This window comes from Lissotriton helveticus, chromosome 11 (assembly GCF_964261635.1).
Source record: "Lissotriton helveticus chromosome 11, aLisHel1.1, whole genome shotgun sequence".
Lineage (NCBI taxonomy): Eukaryota > Metazoa > Chordata > Amphibia > Caudata > Salamandridae > Lissotriton > Lissotriton helveticus.
The window spans coordinates 23,205,022-23,227,675 of NC_136072.1; the positions used below are offsets into that span (position 1 = coordinate 23,205,022).

Sequence of the window (22,654 nt, forward strand, 5' to 3'; positions counted from 1 at the left end):
TCTGTAGGTGAGTACAACGCACCAGAGGGTGTTCTAACCGGTTTTCAATATAAGATATCTCTCCAACACGAGTGAGCTATAAGCGACAAGAGGTAGACGTGTAGATTACTCTGGGCCTTTAAGGCGTAGAAAGCAGTTATACGGATCAAGAAACACATCTCAGCTCCGAGAGCGCCGTGGGCGCGCCAGGTGTGTCTGAGCACGTCGCTGGCAGGGGTTGCGGGCCGACGTTTGCTTGTAGTGATTCATAATGGTCTTTCTCTTTCAGTTTGTTTTCTCACCTAAGTCATCAAATGCTAGAAATGAAAACAAAACGCGGCCCAGTAAGTGCACACACCCTGAGAGGCGGGAAGGCAGGGAGGGTCTGTTCTGGAAGCCAGCCGGCTTTCCACCATTCCATGCCGTTGGCCGCGGGGGGTACACACCTGCAAGCCAGGAGCCTCTTTAATTTGAGATAAAGTATTACCTGTTGTGTGCTGCCCCCTGTCTGTCGCTCAAGGATAAAAGTTTTGAAGACCTCAGGAGACTTCTAAAGACCCGGCTCTTTGAACAGTAGCAGCCCCCCCCCCCCCCCCCCCCCCCCCCAGCGCCTTGAGACCCTTAAGGTATGTAGTGTGCTTTATAAATGCTATGATTGATTGATTGAAGTTTCTAATAGGCTACGTTTACACAATTTACACTGCTAGTGTACAGCCCTCTCAGGGTGTTTGGTGTAAGGGGGTGGAGGTGTGTGTCCATGTGTCCACCTCTGGACTTTCTTCGGAGGAAAGCAGGAGCAATGCATCTACCACACATCACATTTTGTGTGTTCTATGTACCGCCCTAAGTAGGAGGGGTATGCCCAGACGTGTGTCCCGTGCTCACTGCGCCACTGGAACCAATCTGCACTCGAACAAAAAGCCCCAATCAGGGTGAAACCAGTCTTGGGTGGCTTGCACTCTGGTTCATGGGGTGCCCGGCTTTGCAGTTCGGCCTGCTCTGTTCCTATCGGAGCAGGAACAAGACTTGAAAAAGGCTAAACTGAGGTGGCATGGTGGGCAAAGAAATGATCGGTTCAAGTGGTTGCCAGTGGTTAGATTTATTTATCTTTTGGGTGTTTGAAGCAGCACAGGGTCTGCCAGGCACCTGGCTCTGCGTTCTGGGCTGCGCTGCCCTCTTCTTGAGGTCTAAGAAGGTGGAACCATCACCGTCTCCACCACAGGAAGTGCCCCTTTGGAGACCCTTTATTAAGGAAGTTACCTTGGACAGCCACCCAAACCAGGGTGACACCTTCCGTGCTGTTTCCACAGACATTACATGTGTAGAAGATGCCCTGGCATCGATGGAGGGTCATGCCAACCTGATGGTCAACCTGTAGCAGTGCCCTTCTTCTTGAGTCCCTTTGAAACAGGGCACACAGGCATGTGAGCCAAAGCCTCTCCCCAAAAAAATCAAATGCAATGGTTTCTCCTTAAACTTCCGCGAATTAAAGGTTTTCCCGTAGTGCTGTGTGTTGCTAAAGGTGCACTTCGCTATACGTGTGCTGTCTTCTCGCGACACACTGTCAGCACTGCACTATTTGTATCATGCATAGTGCAGGCGGACACAGACAGTAAACGCTGCACTATTTGTATCATGCATAGTGCAGGCGGACACATAGACAGTAAACGCTGCACTATTTGTATCATGCATAGTGCAGGCGGACACATAGACAGTAAACGCGGCTGCACTATCTGTATCATGCATAGTGCAGGCGGACACACAGTCAGACAGTAAACTGCACTATTTGTATCATGCATAGTGCAGGCGGACACACAGTCAGACAGTAAACGCTGCACTATTTGTATCATGCATAGTGCAGGCAGACACACAGTCAGACAGTAAATGCTGCACTATTTGTATCATGCATAGTGCAGGCGGACACACAGTCAGACAGTAAACGCTGCACTATTGTATCATGCATAGTGCAGGCGGACACAAAGTCAGACAGTAAACGCTGCACTGTTTGTATCATGCATAGTGCAGGTAGACACACAGTCAGACAGTAAATGCTGCACTATTTGTATCATGCATAGTGCAGGCGGACACACAGTCAGACAGTAAACCGCACTATTTGTGTCATGCATAGTGCAGGCGGACACACAGTCAGACAGTAAACGCAGCACTGTTTGTGTCTTGCATAGTGCAGGCGGACACACAGACAGTAAACGCTGCACTATTTGTGTCATGCATAGTGCAGGCGGACACACAGACAGTAAACGCTGCACTGTTTGTATCATGCATAGTGCAGGCAGACACACAGTCAGACAGTAAACGCTGCACTGTTTGTATAATGCATAGTGCAGGTAGACACAGACAGTAAACGCTGGACTGTTTGTATCATGCATAGTGCAGGCAGACACACAATCAGACAGTAAACGCCGCACTGTTTGTGTCATGCATAGTGCAGGCGGACACATAGACAGCAAACACTGCACTGTTTGTATCATGCATAGTGCAGGCAGAAAAACAGACAGTAAACGCTACACTGTTTGTATCATGCATAGTGCAGGCGGACACACAGTCATACAGTAAACGCTGCACTGTTTGTATCATGCATAGTGCAGGTGGACATACAGTCAGACAGTAAACGCTGCACTGTTTGTATCATGCATAGTGCTGCAGGCGGACACACAGTCAGACAGTAAACGCTGCACTGTTTGTATCATGCATAGTGCAGGAGGACACACAGCCAGACAGTAAACGCTGCACTGTTTGTATCATGTATAGTGCAGGTGGCACACAGTCAGACAGTAAATGCTGCACTGTTTGTATCATGCATAGTGCAGGCGCACACACAATCAGACAGTAAATGCTGCACTGTTTGTATCATGCATAGTGCAGGCGGACACAGTCATACAGTTAACGCTGCACTGTTTGTATCATGCATAGTGCAGGCGGACACAGACAGTAAACTCTGCACTGTTTGTATCATGCATAGTGCAGGCGGACACACAGTCAGGCAGTAAATGCGGCACTGTTTGTGTCATGCATAGTGCAGGCGGACACATAGACAGCAATCACTGCACTGTTTGTATCATGCATAGTGCAGGCAGAAAAACAGACAGTAAACGCTACACTGTTTGTATCATGCATAGTGCAGGCGGACACACAGTCATACAGTAAACGCTGCACTGTTTGTATCATGCATAGTGCAGGTGGACACAGACAGTAAACGCTGCACTGTTTGTATCATGTATAGTGCAGGTGGCACACAGTCAGACAGTAAACACTGCACTGTTTGTATCATGCATAGTGCAGGCGCACACACAATCAGACAGTAAATGCTGCACTGTTTGTATCATGCATAGTGCAGGCGGACACAGTCATACAGTTAACGCTGCACTGTTTGTATCATGCATAGTGCAGGCAGACACACAATCAGACAGTAAACGCCGCACTGTTTGTATCATGCATAGTGCAGGCGGACACAGACAGTAAACTCTGCACTGTTTGTATCATGCATAGTGCAGGCAGACACACAGTCAGGCAGTAAATGCGGCACTGTTTGTGTCATGCATAGTGCAGGCGGACACATAGACAGCAAACACTGCACTGTTTGTATCATGCATAGTGCAGGCAGAAAAACAGACAGTAAACGCTACACTGTTTGTATCATGCATAGTGCAGGCGGACACACAGTCATACAGTAAACGCTGCACTGTTTGTATCATGCATAGTGCAGGTGGACACAGACAGTAAACGCTGCACTGTTTGTATCATGCATAGTGCAGGTGGACACATAGACAGTAAACGCTGCACTGTTTGTATCATGCATAGTGCAGGTGGACACACAGCCAGACAGTAAACGCTGCACTGTTTGTATCATGCATAGTGCAGGTGGACACATAGACAGTAAACGCTGCACTGTTTGTATCATGTATAGTGCAGGTGGACACACAGTCAGACAGTAAATGCTGCACTGTTTGTATCATGTATAGTGCAGGTGGCACACAGTCAGACAGTAAATGCTGCACTGTTTGTATCATGCATAGTGCAGGCGGACACAGTCCTACAGTTAACGCTGCACTGTTTGTATCATGCATAGTGCAGGCGGACACATAGAGAGCAAACACTGCACTATTTGTGTCATGCATAGTGCAGGCAGACACACAGACAGTAAACATTGCACTATTTGTATCATGCATAGTGCAGGCGGACAAACAGACAGTAAATGCTGCACTGTTTGTATCATGCATTGTGCAGGCAGACATATTCAAGACAGGTATATAGTCAGACTACATACACTGCACTATTTAGATAATCAACCCTTTGCAGACAGACTCACAGTTACACTGTAAACACTGCACTATTTACTTCCTGCAAAAAAACAAAAAGTGATGGGTGGAATTCTTGAATTGATCTCAGCCACTTGTAATCACCTGGGCCACATTCCAGTCCATTGTTTTTTGCTCATTATGCCACTCCAGAGAGGACCCGCCAAATGTTAATAAGCCTTGGCCCTGCTTCAACAGAAGCAATCGTGCCCAAACACCCAGACCGGGGGCCCTCCAGAGGCAGCTCCTCTGCTATGGTGGAGGAGAGTCCCCTCCCCCCCCCCCGCCAGCAGCCTCAAAAGTTGACAAATAAAGCGATATTAAAACAGGTTTATTATCATTTTATTTTTTAAGTTCTAAGGGCCGAGTCTTGGGTGCGGGGCTATGGGGATGACCGTCACGGATGGGTTGCACAGCTGTCAGTGCATATGTGGGTTTGGCCGGTCATCTTAGGATGGCCAAACCAACATGTATACTGAGCTGTCTCCAACCCGAGCTGTGTTGCCGGGTTGGAGAAAGCAGGCACAGACTCCCAGCCTCTCTGGGAGCGTACCTCCAGGCCGCCCAGGCCAATCCTGATGCTGCTTTCATGCTGCATGATTGCAGCGTCAGGACTGGCCTTAGAGGCATCTGGGAGCCTGTGTGGAGCCAGTGAGGAGCAGAAGAGTGGCGATGCGGTGGGCAGCAGGTAAGTTATTTCTTTTTTAATGTGTTATCGTTGATTCCCCCCTTTCCTGCCCCGCTACTCTGCCATGACACCAGCCGCTACTGGTCCCCTCCAATCAACACCAGACTGTTTCAGCCTTCTAGGTTCCACTCGAGTCCAGTGGATCAGTGAGCATGAGACCCACTTCACGGCTACACATTCCACGTACAGCTCCTTGTTAAAACAAGCATTAAAAATGCAATAGGTCTCGCCTTTTATTAAGTTAAAGGCATTTGCTTTGCTATACAATACCATTAGCCAAGCAAATGGCTTTAACTTAGTCAAAGGCGAGACCTATTGCATTTTCAATGCTTGTTATTCCCTTACAGCAACAGATTAAAATTCTGTGTTAAGGAGGACAATAAGCAGGACAATGAACGTTCATAAGTCATGCACCTTTAGCACAGCACTCAATGTTTTAATAGACGTCTGCTTGCTGCAGAGGAATACTCCTCCTGGGTACACCGAAGTGTAGAGATATTTAAAGAGCTGGGGCTGTTCGTAATACCCACAGCTTTTAAGCCGGTACATTTTGAGAACCTTGCAGTAAAAAAAAATCATAGTCTAGCCGGTTTTGTAAAAAACTATATTTCGGGACCCCGAACATCTACCGCTACAAAAATCTTCATGGATTATGTAGGGGCTGCGTTCACTGTGCTCGCGTCGTTTGGGGTGGCATTAACTTAAGCAGTTTCCAAGTACCCGTGGCAGCTCCGGTAGGACGCCCGCCACCGTAGGATTCATAAATCGACAAACGACCCTAACAGCTGTGAACATGCAGTCTCAGGTGATGGTCAGCACCCTCCCCCTCTCCCCCTCATTAGGACGTCAGTTCCCCCATCTCCACTAAATTCATGCAAAGCTAACTTTCAGAACAAAACTGTCATTTCCATATAGCTGTAACCAGCTAGATAGAAGAATTGTGGCCAAATACATTATGTAAATTTGCCTGTGTTCCCCCGAACCTGTAGCTTGCCCTCTCGGACCTCGACCTGCTGAATGCACCCTGCCTGGGTCACAATAAATGAGCGACCACCAGAAAAAGTGCTCTCTAGGGTGCAAAACCTGCCTCACTCACCCAGGCACACCGAAGGCTTGTTTGAAAGCAGTGTCTGAAAGCCGGAGCCCAGCCTCGACTACCGTGAACCCCAAAGCCTGCTCTTGACCCGGATCCTGGCCTCCGTTAGCTCCGTGACCCCCTGGACATCAGTGACAATGAATCCCGCCAGGAGAGAGGCAGGTAAACAAAGCACCGACAATAGCTTTTATTCTCCTGCAGTCCGTTCTCATGCATGCAGTTAGGTGATGGGCTCAAAGTAACCAAATATTTTTACTGTAGTTAACACAGCTCCTGCTTTGTGCAGCGTCTGTGCATTGCATGGAGGGGGGGCCTGGGTATATTTAAAAGTAAGCTGACGTGCTATGTGTTTGAGGGAGGGAAAGCGAAAGCTCGCCACCATGCGCGGACAAAGGAGGGTTAGCGAAAGCACGGCGCCATGAGGGCCATCCACATGCACGTGCATTTTTTGCCTCTCTGTGTGTATTGTCATGACAATACAAAGCTGTTTGGCACAAGATGGCGTTGGACTGTCCACTGTCCGTACGTACGTGTGCATGTTTAGCTTTGGCTGAATGGCGAGAGCAGCCATCTTTGTCTATCCGTACGCGTGCATGTAAAACTTTGGAAGAATGGACCGCAAAAGGCAGTCGCATGGCGAGAGCAGTGCATGCGCGCTGCTAACGCCAGGCGAGACCTAAAAAAGGGGGTAGTGTTTAAGTGTTTGTGTGGGCAGGCTAGGGGAGGGCAGATAAGAACTCTTTGTGTATTGGACAACCAACCACCAAAGAGGACCAAAGAGCCAAGCTCTGTGTGATCATCCCTTCATGTCTTTGAAATGGTTCATGTACCTACTTCAGAGCCCAGACCAGAAACTTCCAAATGTGCAACTACTGATAAAATCCAGCGAAATGTCTATAATACTCCCCAAATGTGCTAATTTCGTAAGTTTTTAGTGTGGGGGCTGATTTGAGCAGAACATTTATTTTGTGAGGCATCATCTCCTCAAGCCAGCCACCTTGCTGAGATCTCGCCAAATTCTGAATGCCTTCACTTTCAGGTGTAATGTGAAATACTGCAAAGAGAATTTTGTGAAACTTCTTGTCATTTAAAAAACCCAAAATACCAGTTTTGTACAGGTTCAGTCCGGGTTCATCTCCCCAGACTCACCTCTATTCAGGAGTACACAGCACAAGCCTCCTCTGTTCTTCACTTCAGATGTGAGAACAGCCCTACGGAACATCTACAAGTACTTAAAAAAAAAAGCTGGTTAAGAGGCAAGCAGATAATGCTTCAGCTGGAATTCATGTGCTAACGGTAAGCAAGTCAACTGTTACTTGTTTTATTACCATACTAAGGGCCATATGTATCATGCAAATTCGCAATCGCAAAGGCCGAAATTCGCTGAATTTCGGCCATTGCTAATGCAAATTTGCTAAATGGAATGTATGAAGCAAAACTGGTGCAAAATAAGGAATCGCAACATTTGCGATTCCTTATTTTGCAATTGCATTTAAGGAATCACAAATTTTGCGATTCCTGAAATGCAATGTATGTAGCAAAATAAATTAGCAAAATGCCCTTAAGGAATCGCAAATTACCACCAACTTCTAGTTGGTGGCAAGTTGCAAATTCCTTGAAAAATGCACATTTTTGCATTTTTCAAAGTGCCATGTGATGCACAGACATGCCCGGCATGTATGTGCGCCACATGTGCACCCATGCTTATTTCAGGGGTGCAACAGGGTGTCCTTTGGACACCCCTGCACCATTGAAATTATTCTCAATTTGCGATTAGCAAATCGCGAATCGCAAATTGAGAATAACTTCCCATTAATTCCTATGGGCCTCCTGGCCCATAGAAATGAATGGGAAAGTATTCCTTAATTGCGAATCGCAATTAAGGAATTCTAAGGAATCGCAAACAAATGCGATTTTGTACATACATACCCATTTGCGATTCTCTAATAGCGATTTCTTAAAAATCGCTATTTGAGAATCGCAAATGGGTATCTTGATACATATGGTCCATAGTAAATACTCTGAAAGTGTGTATATATTTGCAAAATTTGAAGATGCAGAGGATTGCTTACTAATAATGTTTTGAGCATTTTACCCTTTGTTTTGGTCCATGACGGTCTTACTTTCCAACCAATGTGGGCCATAAGATCCACCAATGAAGCATTGCCAACGACAAAAGTGACATTCAACGACACTCGGCTCAAGCGACCAAGTGGCACTCACTTGTCGAGGGACCGCGGCGGGAAGGTGAACTGTCCGCGGCAGATCCTGTCCACGTAGTTGAGCGGCACCTTCTGGATCTGCTGGCAGGCCAGCATGATGAAGTCATACTTGCAGATGAGAATGCTCTTCTCCGTGATCATCACCACGCGCTCCTTCTCGTTGTTCCAGTGGTCCACCCTATGGAGAGGCGGGAAGACACCAGTGACATCATCAGGAGGGGACGCGGGAGCCGCTCGAGGCAAACAATACAAGTGCGACAGCATAAAGGGGCGTACAATAGAGAGATGCTTCAAGAGGGTCTTCCAAAGAACCTTGTGTGTTGTACAGAAGGGGGCGCTTGCTGTTCCTGTGGATGGAAGGGGAGAATTCCATGACGTCATCAGATGGGGACATGGGAGCAGCACTGGGGGCACATGAGGCAAGTATGAGAGCATAGAGGGGGCAGGAGGAAGGGGTGCTTGAGAAGGTTCATCCTTGGAACCTTGTGTGCTGAGAGAAAGGGGTGCTCATTGTTCTAGTGATGTACCCTATGGACAGGAGGGAAGACGCCAATGACATCATCTGGAGGGGACGCGGGAGCAGCGCTGGAGGCAAAAAAGCCAAGTGCGACCGCACAGAGGGGCATACAAAGGAGTGAAGCTTGGAAAGAGTCTTTTAAAGAACCTTGTGCATTGTACAGTAGGGGGCGCTTGTTGTTCCTGTGAATGGAAGGGAAGAATTCCATGACATCATCAGAGGGGGACATGGTGGTGGCGCCGCCGGAGGTGAATGAGAGAAGTAGGACAGCATAGAGGGGGCCTACTTTCACCCTTCTTCTCCCTTTCTCTTCCTCCTTCTTTCTCTCATGTGTTTTTCTCTCTTACGTTTTGGGTCAATGTCTCATAAGTGCTGCGAGGCTCTACCTGCACGGACCGGCTCAAATTAAGAACTGACCTGCAGCACTCACTCTTATCAGCAAAGCTTGGGAGAAAGGCAGTAGTGAGTGCACAAAGCTAAAGTAACTATACCAAAATATTACAAGGATAGCAGTTATACAGTTGTTCTATATTCACAACAGGAAACATCCATACCAACGCAGTCATTACAACGCACTACCTTTACAATGAGGCTGTTATAATGCAACTGCCTTTACGCCATTACAACGCATGTCACTACAACGCATGCCATTACAATGCATATCATTACAACGCATTATAGGGTAAGTAATGGAGATGGTTTAAGTTTTAGGGTGCGTATGGGTTTTGGGGTACATGGGAATAGTAATGTTCACCCCTACGTTATCCAACGCTTTCCCTACTGTTGCACTCACTGGAGTGGGAATAGCAATTTTTACCCCTACACTATCCAACACTTAGCCGACTGTTGCCCTAAAAGCATTATGAGTTGTGATGGTTGTAATGGAAAGTGTTGTAAATTTAGTTTCTAAAATCCATTGTAATGGCATGCGTTGTAAAATCATGCGTTGTAATTTTAGCTGCGATGTATAAACCGTGTTGTAAAAGCATGCATTGTAAATGTTTGCGTTGTAATGTCAGATTCATTCACTACTGGTGATGCAACACGATTAACAATACAGATTCTCTTCTTACTAGGAGTACCAGAGAAGCTTTTACTGTATTACAGCTGGCTATCTGTGGTGCCATCTATAATGGTTTAGAATGAGAGTTTAATCACATGTATAGAGAATTGATGGGAGCACTCAATTGTAATAATGCATACTTGTCTATAAGTAAGATCTGTTATTTTTTTTTGACTGACAGCTTATAAACCATATATATTTATGTATAAACAGTTTATATGCAGTTCAAAACAAGATTGTTTAAATTACATCCGGGCAGCTAACGTGTTTTGTCCCCACTTTGGACTATTTCAAGGCTGTTCTGATGTAATTCAACCACAGTAGCTCTGAACTACATATAAACTATTAGTACTTAAATATATTAGGTTTACCAGCTGTCAAACAAAAAAGAACAACAAGGACTGACTTATGGATGCGTAATACATTATTACAGTGGGGCGCTGCTGTTACTTGTTGTAATATTTAAATAACATGGTCCATACATAGTCCCTCCGGGTTCTAGTACAAAGTGCTGCTAATTAGGAAGGCACAGTGCAGTAAAGAGTTGAACCTTTTTAGAGCAAGCAGGGCTGATTAGGAGTTACGAGGCAAGGTGGTCCCTATGGGGAAAGTGTAGCCTTGGACTTCCGCGGCAATAGTGACATAAAGAAACTCATCTGCGGGTTATGTTATACGATAAATGCATTTATTTTGTTCATCAGATTCATATAATGTAAGACGGTCCATAATTATATGGCACAGCATTTGGATTACTCCAAAGATAAGGTGATCCTATACAGCGACGGGAACAGTGAGGGTGAGTAAAGTGACTTAAAAAGTGAACTTGTACTATATACAGAAATATTTACATCTGACTGATTGGGACAGTATGCTGTTACAGACGGCACTCATAACATGAGCGTTGTCAAAAAAATCAGAACCAAAATTAAAGCTCAGTCCACATATGGTATCGTCAACGTTTCGACCCCTTTGGCACAATTATTTAGGTTGGGTCTTCATCAGGACAGAATAAAATTAGGAGACACCAAGGAATTGGGGCAAAGAGTCCCACAACTGTAAATGTGTCAAACGTAGCTTCAAGGATAAGTCTCAGCGAACTGTATTAAATAAGCACGTAACTGTACTATAATTCCTTCCAGGCTGTCTCATCTGAGTACCAAAAATGAATTTCTGGTTCAATAAGTATTCAAGTGCTCAACATTTCAATAAAAAGTCTCCTGCATGCATTATTAGCTTTTTTTCTGCATTCTCTGAGCACAAACCACATACAGGGGACTTCGCATAACAGTGGAAGAGAGTTAAATTATATTCATCTCTCCGTGTGAAAAGAGTCACTTTACTCACCCTCACTGCGCCGTCGCTGTATAGGAGCACCTTATCTTTGGAGTAATCCAAATGCTGTGCCATATGATTATGGACCGTCTTTACATTATATGAAACTGATGAACAAAATAAATGCATTTATCGCATAACTGAAATAACCTGCAAAAGTGTTTCTGTTCTTCAATATTGCAGTGGAAGTCCAAGGCTACACTTCCCCCATATAGGCCACCTTTTCTTGATAGTAATTGTCTGACCCAGGTCCCTGGGTTACCCCTTTTTCTTTAATATAGGAGTTCTAAGACAGCCAGTGCCCCAGCGGTGAGAAATAGCATCCTTAGGGCTGGGAGCTAGAGATGGGAAGACATGGCAAGGTGGAAACCACGCGGGGCAGGAGGGGATGCAGCAGTCAAGAACCCTGGGGCAGAATGTATGTACTATGGATGTATATGATATCTGTATAGAGTCACCTAACCGAAAGGGAGCAGAGCGGGACAAAGGGAGAGTTACAATCAGAGTTACATACACCACAGGAAGGTAACAACCCTCTTACTAATGGGGGAAATGCAACTCTTGTACAGCCTCTGAGGACTGGGGACCCAATTCAATTCAATTCAAAATTACTTTATTCGGTAACTGATAAAGTTGACCATAAAAGTTCATTTACTTAAGTCAATACAGTTTAAAATATCAGTTCCTACAATCTTTAAAAACCATATTAAAAACATTACAAAATAGATTTGCGGACCCCTTCCTGGAAGGATGTCTTTACCAGGGGGTCCTGGGTTTTCTCTGGACCCTCTCTGCTGAGTTAGTTAGATTCAAATGCCAGTCTTTGAGGTTCTTTCTTGGAGACAGACTATCCCACCCCACCTAAGGAGCCTGAACTAGGGAAGTATAAAGCAGAATATAGGATACGTCCAGGGCAACGGGCGGTGGCCAAGACAGTTCCCCTACTCAAGCCACCCCAGACAATATACTCTTTCCTTCAGGTGCATTTTTCAGACCAAAGATGCCCTCACAGATCCACGTGGAACCAGGAGTAGTTCTTTTCCTCATTCTATGGGACCCCATGTCCAGGCCAGGAAAGGCTCTTACACACCTGGGTATCCACTGAGCCTCAATAATGCTCATGGGTCACGCACGCCCTTGTGATACACGGTGCAGCAGAGAGGGGCACGAGAACTCCCACTTGGGCACCTGCCAGGCCTTTGAGGTGGTAGAAACAGAGAGTCTGTAGGTGTGCAGGAGAGTCCAGCATAGAAACAGAAACCTCCTAGCACAGTCTGGGTACATGAAATCTGTAGGGCGTTTCCTCACATCTTCATCCACCACTACGGGTTGGACCTGGACAGTGCACACACTGTTGCTCTATTCTATTCTATTCTATTCTATTCTATTTCATCATCGGCATTTCTAGAGCCCATGACTACCCTAAGGGTCTTCCAGCTCGTTCTTGAGGAGAGTGTACTGAGTTCTGTAAATGTGCGATACCTTGGCGTCTGCGTGCGCATTTGGTACGAACAATACCACGCGAGTGCCGCGGCCTCGCTTTCGGTCTTATCCTTCCTTTGTGTTAGGGTAGAGATACCCAAATGGCCGGGTACTTCTGCATTCTATTTTGCCATCTATTTATAGTGCCCCATACAACGAATGTGTGACGATACAACGCATGGTGTTACGACACGGTAGGTAACAACGCGGTCGTTACAACAACTGTGTTGTTAACACGCATGGCTTTACATCGCAAGTAGTTTCTACGACTTGCTGTAGGGGGCGCGCTGGACTTAGGAATAGTATTAATTACTATTCCTACTCCAGTTAGCGCAATAGCAGGGAAGGTGTTGGATTTAAAATCCAACACATTCCCTGGTGTTTCACGCCACCGAGCGCAAGCCGTAGAAACGACTTGCGATGTAAAGCCATGCGTGGTAACAACAGTGTAACCGCTGTTTCCCCAATACCACTGGTATAGCGGGGCCATCCTCATAGAGAAAGGACTGTGAGAAGGAAGACACACAAGCGGTGCCAACCTGATTACTTATTGGTAATCTTTAAGTCCAAACCTCTTCAGTCTCATTACAGACTGGGGTGCCCACCCACTGAACCCCTTCTCTGGTCCTCACCATTGCCTTGTGCCCTGCTGAGTTTGGCAAAGTGAGTCGTATGGGGGCTGATGGTAAGGGGCAATTTTTGGGTAAAGGAGCAGTAGATAATCTGAAAGTATGGGAAGAAAAGCTAGGAGTCCATGGCTAAAAGTGTGCGGGAGGGGATATATGACGTTACTATGCAATCAAAATGATCGCGGTACATCACAACGCAGCTTTTACAACGCAAGTCGTTACCACGACTTGTGCTGTAGGGTGCTGGACTTAGGAACAGTATGATTTACTATTCCAACTCCAGCCCACGTACAGTAGGGAAGGTGTTGGAATAGTAAATCACACTATTCCTTAGTCTAGAGCGCCCTCCAGCGCAAGTCGTGGCAACGACTTGAATTGTAAAATCTGCGTTGTAAAGGTATTGCGGTGTTTTGACCGCGTAGTAAAGGTTGTTTCCTGCGCGAGGGACATCTTCCTATTAAAATGACATTGGGATGTCAGCCTTAGGGTGAGGACTCACCCTCATTGAGTAGGAGCTGTGAAGAGGAAGAGTTGTCCTCGCAGTTACAACCTTGTCGCAAAATAATCAGGATCTCTGCTCAGTGGCGTAGCCTGGGTGTCATAGGCCATAGAGCAAGCAATGAAACTAACCCCCCCCACAAGCCAATATTAAAATCCTGCTGCAAATGAGGTGCAGTGTACCCATCACAACCCTGGACCCCGGTGCAACTGCACCTGCTTCACAAATGTAATTTACGGGTCTCAAAGTTCCTCATTCTACTCTTTTCCTCTCCCCTTCCTGTCTCCACCCCTTATTCCTCTCTTCTCCTCCATCCATTTAATGCTCTTCTCTCTGCCCCTTTCAACAGTCTCTCTCTTCGCCCTCTTCTGTCCCTCACTCACCCACACCTCCTTCCTCCTGCTTCCCTTCTCTCTTCCTTTGCCCACTTTGTTTATCCTCACCTCCTTTCTCTTTCCCGCTCAACTTTATGTCCTACTCCCATTCCCTCACCTTTCCCCCTACCTTCTTCTCTTTTTTCCACCTTCTATTTTTCTTTTATCCCTTTGCTGTTCTTTTGCCTCACCCTCTTCTCCCTCTCTACCCTTCGCCCGGAGAAGTAAAGAAACGATGCCCCTGCCCTGCCCTGGACAGGCAGCCGGTGAAATAGCATCAGCTGGTGGCAGGGAGATTGGGCCTCTCACACCTCTGGCCCCGGTGCACTGCACCGCCTGCACCAATGATAGCTACACCCTTGCCTCTACTCCTAGGCCCCGCTGCCTGGGGCTTCATGCATCCAGACAAGACGGTCACCACATGTACACTAAATTGTTAAATGTGGCGGCCTGTATAGTGTAGTGCCAAGAACTGGGCGGGCTTCTATGGGCCCCCTTGTTGAAAGTGCATTTTCTAAAGGCCAGGGGGTTACCAGTGGGAGCAAAACCAGAATTATCCTGCAACCCTGGCCTCCTGTATAAAAGCAAGGAATGGTCAGAGCGATAGTAAACACATGCACAGATTGGAGTGTTTGTTTTCATCAGAACTTTCGGACAATGCATAAAAAACACAACCAAGGTGGAATGGAATGTTTTGAGACTAACTCCAAAAATTTAAATCAATTTAATTATCGGAAAGTATCGCAGATTATTTTCTTTTAATGGGTGTAATCTTGGTTTAGTTGACTGGTTTGTAGAAACTACTTACTAGTAATATCCACCAGGGGGCAGGCTTAGCTTAGTTGTCTGTCATGATGAAATCATGTAGCAAAAAATAAGATGCTGACTAAGTTGGATAGAAATAAATGATCTCCTTTAAAGTCACAAACCATGAAACAAACAGTCATTGATGCTAAACTATACTGTGCTGTGTGGTGAAAACATAAAGGGAAGGGACAGAAGATCAACCAATCAATCAATCAATCAATCAATCATATCATTCGTAAAGCGTGCTACTTGCCCGTGAGGGTCTCAAGGCGCTGAGGGGAGGGTGTGCCGCTACTGCTCAAACAGCCAGGTCTTGAGGAGTCTTCTGAAGGTCAGCAGGTCTTGGGTTTGCCGTAGGTGGATGGGGAGGTTGTTCCATGTCCTGGCAGCGAGGTGGGAGAATGATCTGCTGCCTCCGGTCGTTCTTTGGATGCGGGGGACGGTGGCGAGGGCAAGGTTGGCGGAGCGTAGCTGGCGGGCGGGGGTGTAGAGGCTGAGGCAGTTGTTGAGGTCCGCAGGTCCGGTGTCGTGGAGTGCTTTGGGACCGTGGGTGAGGAGCTTGAAGGTCATCCTCTTGTTGACCGGGAGCCAGTGCAGGTCTCTCAGGTGGGGTGTGTTGTGGCTGCGGCGAGGGATGTCGAGGATCAGGCGTGCAGAGGCGTTCTGGATGCGTTTCAGCCATCTCAGGAGTTTGGCCAAAGTTCCTGCGTAGAGGGCGTTTCCGTAGTCCAACCTGCTGCTGACGAGGGCCTGGGTGACTGTTCTTCTGGTTCCAGTGGGGATCCATCTGTAGAACTTGCGGGGCATTCGGATGGTGTTGAAGCAGGAGGAGGAGACGGCATTGACCTGCATAGTCATGGAGAGGGTGGAGTCGAGGATGACCCCTAGGTTGCGTGCGTGGTCGGTGGGTGTTGGAGCGGTTCCCAGTGTTGTCGGCCACCATGAGTCACTCCAAACTGAAGGAGTGGAACCGAGGATGAGGACCTCCGTCTTGTCCGAGTTCAGCTTCAGTCGGCTGTTCCTCATCCATTTGGCGACGGCCTTCATTCCTTCATGGAGGTTAGTTTTGGTGGTGTGGGGGTCTTTGGTGAGGGAGAGGATCAGCTGGGTGTCGTTGGCGTAGGAGATGATGTTGAGGTCGTGCTGTCGGGCGACGTGGGTGAGGGGGTGCCATGTAGATGTTGAACAGGGTAGGGCTGAGGGATGAGCCCTGGGGTACGCCGCAGATAATCTCGGTGGCATTGGAGCGGAAGGGGGAGGCGGACACTCTGAGTTCTGCCGGAGAAGAAGGATGTGGTCCAGTCCAGGGCCTTCTCTTGGATCCCGGTGTCGTGTAGGCGGGTTCGTAGTGTACGGTGGCAGACCTGTCGAAGGCGGCCGACAGGTCCAAGAGGATGAGGGCTGCTGTTTCTCTGTTGTCTAGCAGGGTCCTGATGTCATTGGTGGCGGCGATGAGGGCGGTTTCGGTGCTAACCTGGACTGGGATGGGTCCAGGATGTTGTTCTCCTCGAGGTAGCGGGTCAGTTGTTTGTTGACGGTTTTCTCGATGACCTTCGCCGGGAACGGGTGCAGGGAGATGGGTCGGACGTTCTTGAGGTCCTTGGGGTCTGCCTTGGGTTTCTTGAGTAAGGCGTTGATCTCGGCGGGCTTCCAGCTTTCTAGGAAGCTTGCTATCTTGAATTAGATGTTGATTGCTTTCCGGAGATGGGGGTGCGATGGCTGTGCTGGCTTTGTTGCAGATGTGGTGAGGGCATCGGTATAACGGTGATCCGGAGTGGATTGTGTTCATGATCTTGCTGGTGTCCTCGTCATTGATGCTGATCCAGGAGAGCAGACGGTTGGTGCAGGTGGTGGTCGTGGGGGCGGAGGTTTCAGTGGTTGGCGGGGCTGTCGTGGCGTTGAAGCTGTCGTGTATGTCGGCAATCTTGCGGTGGTAGAAGGTGGTCAGCGAGTCGCACAGGACTTGTGATAGTGGGATGTCGTTGGTTTTGGAGCTGGGGTTAGAGAGTTCCTTCACGATGTTGAAGAGCTCTTTGCTGTTGTGTGTATTGTTATCTACGTGGTCTTTGAATGAGGCCCTTTTGGCGGATCTTATGAGGTGATGGTGTCTGTGGGTGGGGTTCTTGTCGGCAGCGTAGCTGTCCAGTGTTCGATCGCAGAGCCAGTTCTTCTCCAGTTTTCGGCATGCTTGTTTGAAGGCCTGGAGGTCCGCGGTGAACCAGCTGGCTTTCTTGCTGGTGTGGCTGTTGGAGGGTGTCTTGAGCGGGGCGAGGGTGTTGGCACAGTCGTCGATCCACTGTCTGAGGTTGCGGGCGGCGGTGCCTGGGTCGGTAGGGTCAGAGGGTGGGCTCTGGGCGAGGGAAGGGAAGCGACAGCAGAGGACACTCACAGGGAAGGGACAGAAGATGACACTGTATGTGGGTTACATATAGTTGCTTTAGGGATTCTGGTTTACGTGACATGTGGCCTCGGGTGCATTGCCCGGGTCTATCAGTGTTTTAGGGGAACACACAGTCTAGAATAAAACAGGTGGTAGTGCAGGCGAAAATGAATCAATTTCTAGGTTATTGAGACATACATTATGAGAGGATCAATACTGACACCTCACGAGATTAAATGTTTGTCTAGTTTTAGTATATTTGGATATTAATTTGCAAGTCTGTCATCTACTAGCACATGTCTTTGTTTTTCGTGTATATACAATGTGTGGATACAGTATTATGTTTCCATAATAAACAGATCAAGTGTACACTCATACAATAATAGCTCCTTTGGAATGCAAACAATACGCGATACATGAAGTACACATGATGGAAGCACGAGGAAAATCACACTTTCAGCTAAAAATGTACACGTGACCAAAAAAATCAAATCAGGAGTCACTTGGATGGTATGAAACCAATCCAATGTAAAAATAATACAAAAAAGAAGGGTTTAGTCGGATGTTAAATGCAGAGCGGCTCAACAAACGTTTCGCACCTAACCAGCTCTTAATGCCTTCTTCAGGATACGCATGCATTGATGATTCCCAGGTGAATTCATCCAGCCCCATAGGGGGGAAGTTTTGTTTGATGGATGGGGTGACAGGGCGAAGGTTGTCTGGAAGAACCTGACAAAATGATGCCCACCCGTGGCAGTGTTTCCCGTTGAAAACACATTTCGGAGGCAAGCGCTTCAAAGATAGTACTTCTATGTGCACTTAATAAAGGCCTTTCATATGTGGCCACAGGTTTTTGGATTGTTAAATCTGCTCCCTCATGATGGCGTATCTAAATCATGGGTGAGAAGGGATCTTACAACAATGTGTTTCTTTTCCTTCTCCCAAGTAATGTAGATATTTTGGATTGTGAGACAATTCACTCCTGTGTTCCTCTGTGACATTGCGTCAAGAAGGCAGGACAAGGTATGGGATGAGAGTTACAGGAAGTTTCTGCAAGGTCCCTGGCCCCCCTACACACACACACACACTCTTGCATTGTATTTCAATAACCCCCTATTGCTTCGGGTGAGGCTGCATGGGGGGGCAGTTCAATCTTGGGGTTTTCCGATGCAGGGCAACCATTCCTACTGGATTAGGTTGTGGGGTACCCTTCTGCGTTGTAGGACAGTTCAGGGCACCAGTGTAGGTGGGAGAAGAGAGGAGACACTACTGGGTGTGTTATGAGGTGCACGAGGGGTCAGCCATCACAGCTCAGAGTCCAACAGTGCATCTGGCCGGCTCTGGTTTGGGAGAAAGACTGACTTCAAGGGCCACGAGCACTTGGTCAGTGAATGTATGCTTCTCAAGGGCCCCGGCTCGGGTCAGATTTCTTTTTTAAAGTTTAGACGTGACTTGACATTTGATGTTTACCTCACCCCTGGAGTCCAGAGTTAACAGACCAGTTTTCTTACGTGATTTAACCAATATTTCTAGGCCAACCGGTGTCTGGGAACAAAGAACTGCATCCTTATCACGTGAGTGCACAGTGAGCTGCAGTCTAGGAACAAAGGCCTGTGCACAGGGAAATGCACCCCAACATGTCATAGGGACTGTAAAGCAATAGATGAACGCAGAATGAAGTCAGAACCGCATCAGTTTCAGGCTCGAGTTCACCGGAGCACGTGCTTGAACCCACTCTGCCCCCAGCATTCCATATGGACTGTAAAGCAATACCTTTGCACACCGATGAACGCAGAATGAAGTCAGAACCGCATCAGTTTGACTTGAGTTCACCGGAGCACGTGCTTGAACCCACTCTGCACATCTGCATTTCCACAGTGGCTTCTGAGGGGTTCCCCTCTGCTGTGGACAGGGGCCCCGCCATGTTCCACCCGGGGGCAGCCCCCTTGCTTTCACTTTCTCTGACACCTGACATCAGATCCCAGAGGGCTGGATGCAGAGGTGAATCTGCCGACATCTGTCCCGGAGGAGGCGGCTACAGAGCCGGTCGCTTAGCAACGGACAGCGCAGCTGGTCCAGGCCTCTGAAAGGGGAACATAGCAACTGCTGCTCACAGCTCCTTCAGGGGTGTGCGGTGGTCATCTGCAGCCATGCTACCACGGCCCTGTAGCACAGATGCAGGCCTCCCCCCCCCCCACACACACACCTGAAGAGGACACAGAGGGAGGTGTCTTCCGCAGCACCGAAGCTTTATTTCTTGCATCCATAACTCCAAAACCGGCAGCAGAATCCAAAAATACAGCCACCGCACACAGACTCAGGCCCGGCTCCAGGAATTTTTATTTGGGTGGGCCAATGGTGTATTTGGGTGGGCCACTGAGTTAGTCGCGTCCGGCATGACTCGCGGGGGGAGTGAGAGGGGGCAGGGGGGTCACGCGGGGGGGGGGGGGGGGGGGGTGTAATTTAATAATATTTTTTTTTAAATGTAGCTTACCGGGTGCCACGGCTTCTCAGCTCCTGCCCAGGATGCAAGCAGCCAGGCTCCCTCCCTAATGGTGCATAATTCCAGTGGCCCTGGTTATATCAATACACCCCAGCAGGCAGCAGTTAATGACCGTGCTGTCTGAACAAATAACTATGGCGTAAACATGTTCAGTTTCGCTGGTTTTGATTGAAAGGGCTTTATTTTTTTTTCCAAGGAAGGAGTACATGATCAAACATTTGGTCTCTCAGAAAAACCATAACAGTTTCTGTGGTGGCCCTCCTATGACTGAGGTAACTTAAAAGTTACACTGCGGTGGCCCTAGGGCCCAGGAAACTCGCTGCCAAGGGCATCTGCTGACAAAGCCTATACATTAAATGCCACATCTCAAAGAGATAGGTATGGTGGGGGTTGGTTTCTGGTTAAATCCTGAGTTTGAGATGGGAGGTTGGTAGAGCAGTGAGGATGCCTTGCCTGGCCTGCATGAGTTGGAGTCGGGCCAGCCATCCACTGCGAGCAGGGAGGGAGCAAAACCCTGTTTATTGCCCCATCACTTCCTGTTCCAAGGGGAGTGAAAACTCTGGCCCGTCGTAGCAGCATCTCCCGTGGTGAGGCCTCACTGGCATACCCTAAGGCAGTGGTCTTCAAACTTTTTTGCATGGAGCCCCCCAAAGCAAAATGTTTTGAAGTTGGGGGACCCCTGCAAAACTTTATTCCAGGGATCGTAAAACAGTAGAGGCAGGGCTGAGAGCAAAGGCAGAGCTTTTGAGATCATATCATGGACACTTTTTTGTAGCTCATAATCCACAGTAAATGTGAAACATATATAGGGAAAATCATCAAGCAATAACAGAAATTGACAAAAAACCTGTTCTCTCAATAAATTGGTTCTTGTAAGCCCCTCGCACTCCTGGGCCCCAATGGAATTTTATTTTCTGCACTAATTATAGCTGAGGCCCTAATTAGCCCCCTATCTCCTCTGCCTCTTTCACAACTTACCGACCATGGCTATCACTCCAATCTTGAAACAGGTTATCCATCACTTTTTTGGTTTTACGTAAGGAAGACCCGGCCCAAGGGCATTGGGAAACTTTAAATAAGCACCATTTACATTACACATATACAAGTTCATAAAATTTATTATATATATATTTTAATTTTAGGCACTGGACTATTAAGTGATTTGAGTTGAGCTGACAGGAGGACCTGAACTAGGTTCCAAAGTCGGAAGCTCTTGCCATTAGGACACAACTCCTCCCTTTTAGAAATAATGAGCTCCAATGTGCTGTCCCCACCTTTTCGCAGTGAAGGTGCTCTCATCTCTCTGTGAAACGCCCTTCGCAAAGCTTGACTGGTCACCTTTCTTTTGCTTTTTGCTATATTTGGGTATTAAACCAGCATTAATGAGGTAAAATCAATGCCCAGATAGTTTTTACCAAATGTAAAAATGACAAAGTAGATGCATGACAAAATGTTCTGGATAACCCCACATAATTTTCCCTTTCTTGCCACATAATTTAGTCAACCCTGCCACATGATTTGGTCCTCCCCTGCCGCATGATTCCAGTGACCCTGGCTTTAATAGGCCTCTCATGACACTGGACCCTATGCAACTGGTTAAGCAACACACATAAAAGCAGCCGAGGAGCTAATATATTCTTTATGTGATGCCAGAGTGCTTTTTACCACAGGCATGGAACGTGTAGCTCTATAAATACACTAGTTACTATTTCCCACTGTGAAAACCAGGATTCAAATCGGCGACTCTCTGGTCAGACACAGAAATCTGCAGTGATTGCTTTAGATAACTGAGGTTTATAACGTAAGAGGGTATATTTTTGCAAAATTCGTTTCATTTGCTTTGTTTTTTCATTTACTGTGTGTGCGCTTTTTTTTTTAAATATGCAATCATATGAAGATGAAAAAATTACATAGTTATTAGCATGTTGTGTTTACCCTCGAGCCCCGTCTCCCTACTCACTGACAGCGCCCCAGGAAACACTCAGGATTACAGGTGCAAACTTTTTATGCTGTTTAACTTCTGCATATAAAAGAAGACAGCCTGTGAACTCACCAGTTACACGTCGACGCCTGCAGGCGATCTTCATTCACAATTCCTTCCTTGCAGACGCAGTTGTGCCCCCCTGGGAATGCAATCACGGACCCCCAGGGAGGTGTGCACCACCGTTTGAAGACCTGTGCCCTAAGGTCAGGGCCGGAGCTCCCACCACATGCTGTGGCTGCTGGCTTTGGCCCATTGTCATTCTATATGTGACAATGGGCCGCGATAATCTGTGCTGGTCTGCGCAGAGGCTGCAGCAGCCTCTTGACTTTGAATCAGGAGAGCCAGCCCGAACACTTGATGGGGGAGGAACGGCTCACATCAGGCCTCAGGCCAAGGCTCCTGTTTGGGTGGGCCAGGCTCATGTTTGGGTGGGCCCGGCCCACCCGGCCCACCCTCTAGAACCGGGCCTGACACAGACTGCTTAATTTGTGCCAGTGCTTACCGGTACTGGGGCTCACAAAAATGCATCAATCATTTAAAATGGGATTCGATCACCTTGTGATGCAATCACGGCCCAGGTCTCAGCCTGACCTCCATGTGGTGAGATGTTTCCGGTGTGTGCGGAAGGGCACGTGCCGGGTGAGAGGGTGAGTACAGGACCAGCAGCTCGGGGACCCTTGCACGCGAGAAGAGGTGCCCCGGCCTCCTGCTCCATTCTAGGGGTCTCGTGTGCCTCCCACATGGAGTTACATGGTCACAAATGGACCCATTTGCAGAATGGGG

General features: G+C 47.7%; 1 protein-coding gene across 2 annotated transcripts in view; it reads right to left on the bottom strand.

Annotated features, from left to right (window-relative positions):
- Positions 1–22,654, bottom strand: part of TPRG1 (tumor protein p63 regulated 1) — a 254,173-nt gene that overhangs the window by 154,347 nt on the left and 77,172 nt on the right. For both annotated transcript variants that reach the window (XM_078668037.1, XM_078668036.1), the window contains exon 4: positions 8,303–8,479. In XM_078668037.1, coding sequence (XP_078524163.1) covers positions 8,303–8,479 — 177 coding nt within the window. The remainder of the gene's footprint in view (positions 1–8,302; positions 8,480–22,654) is intronic.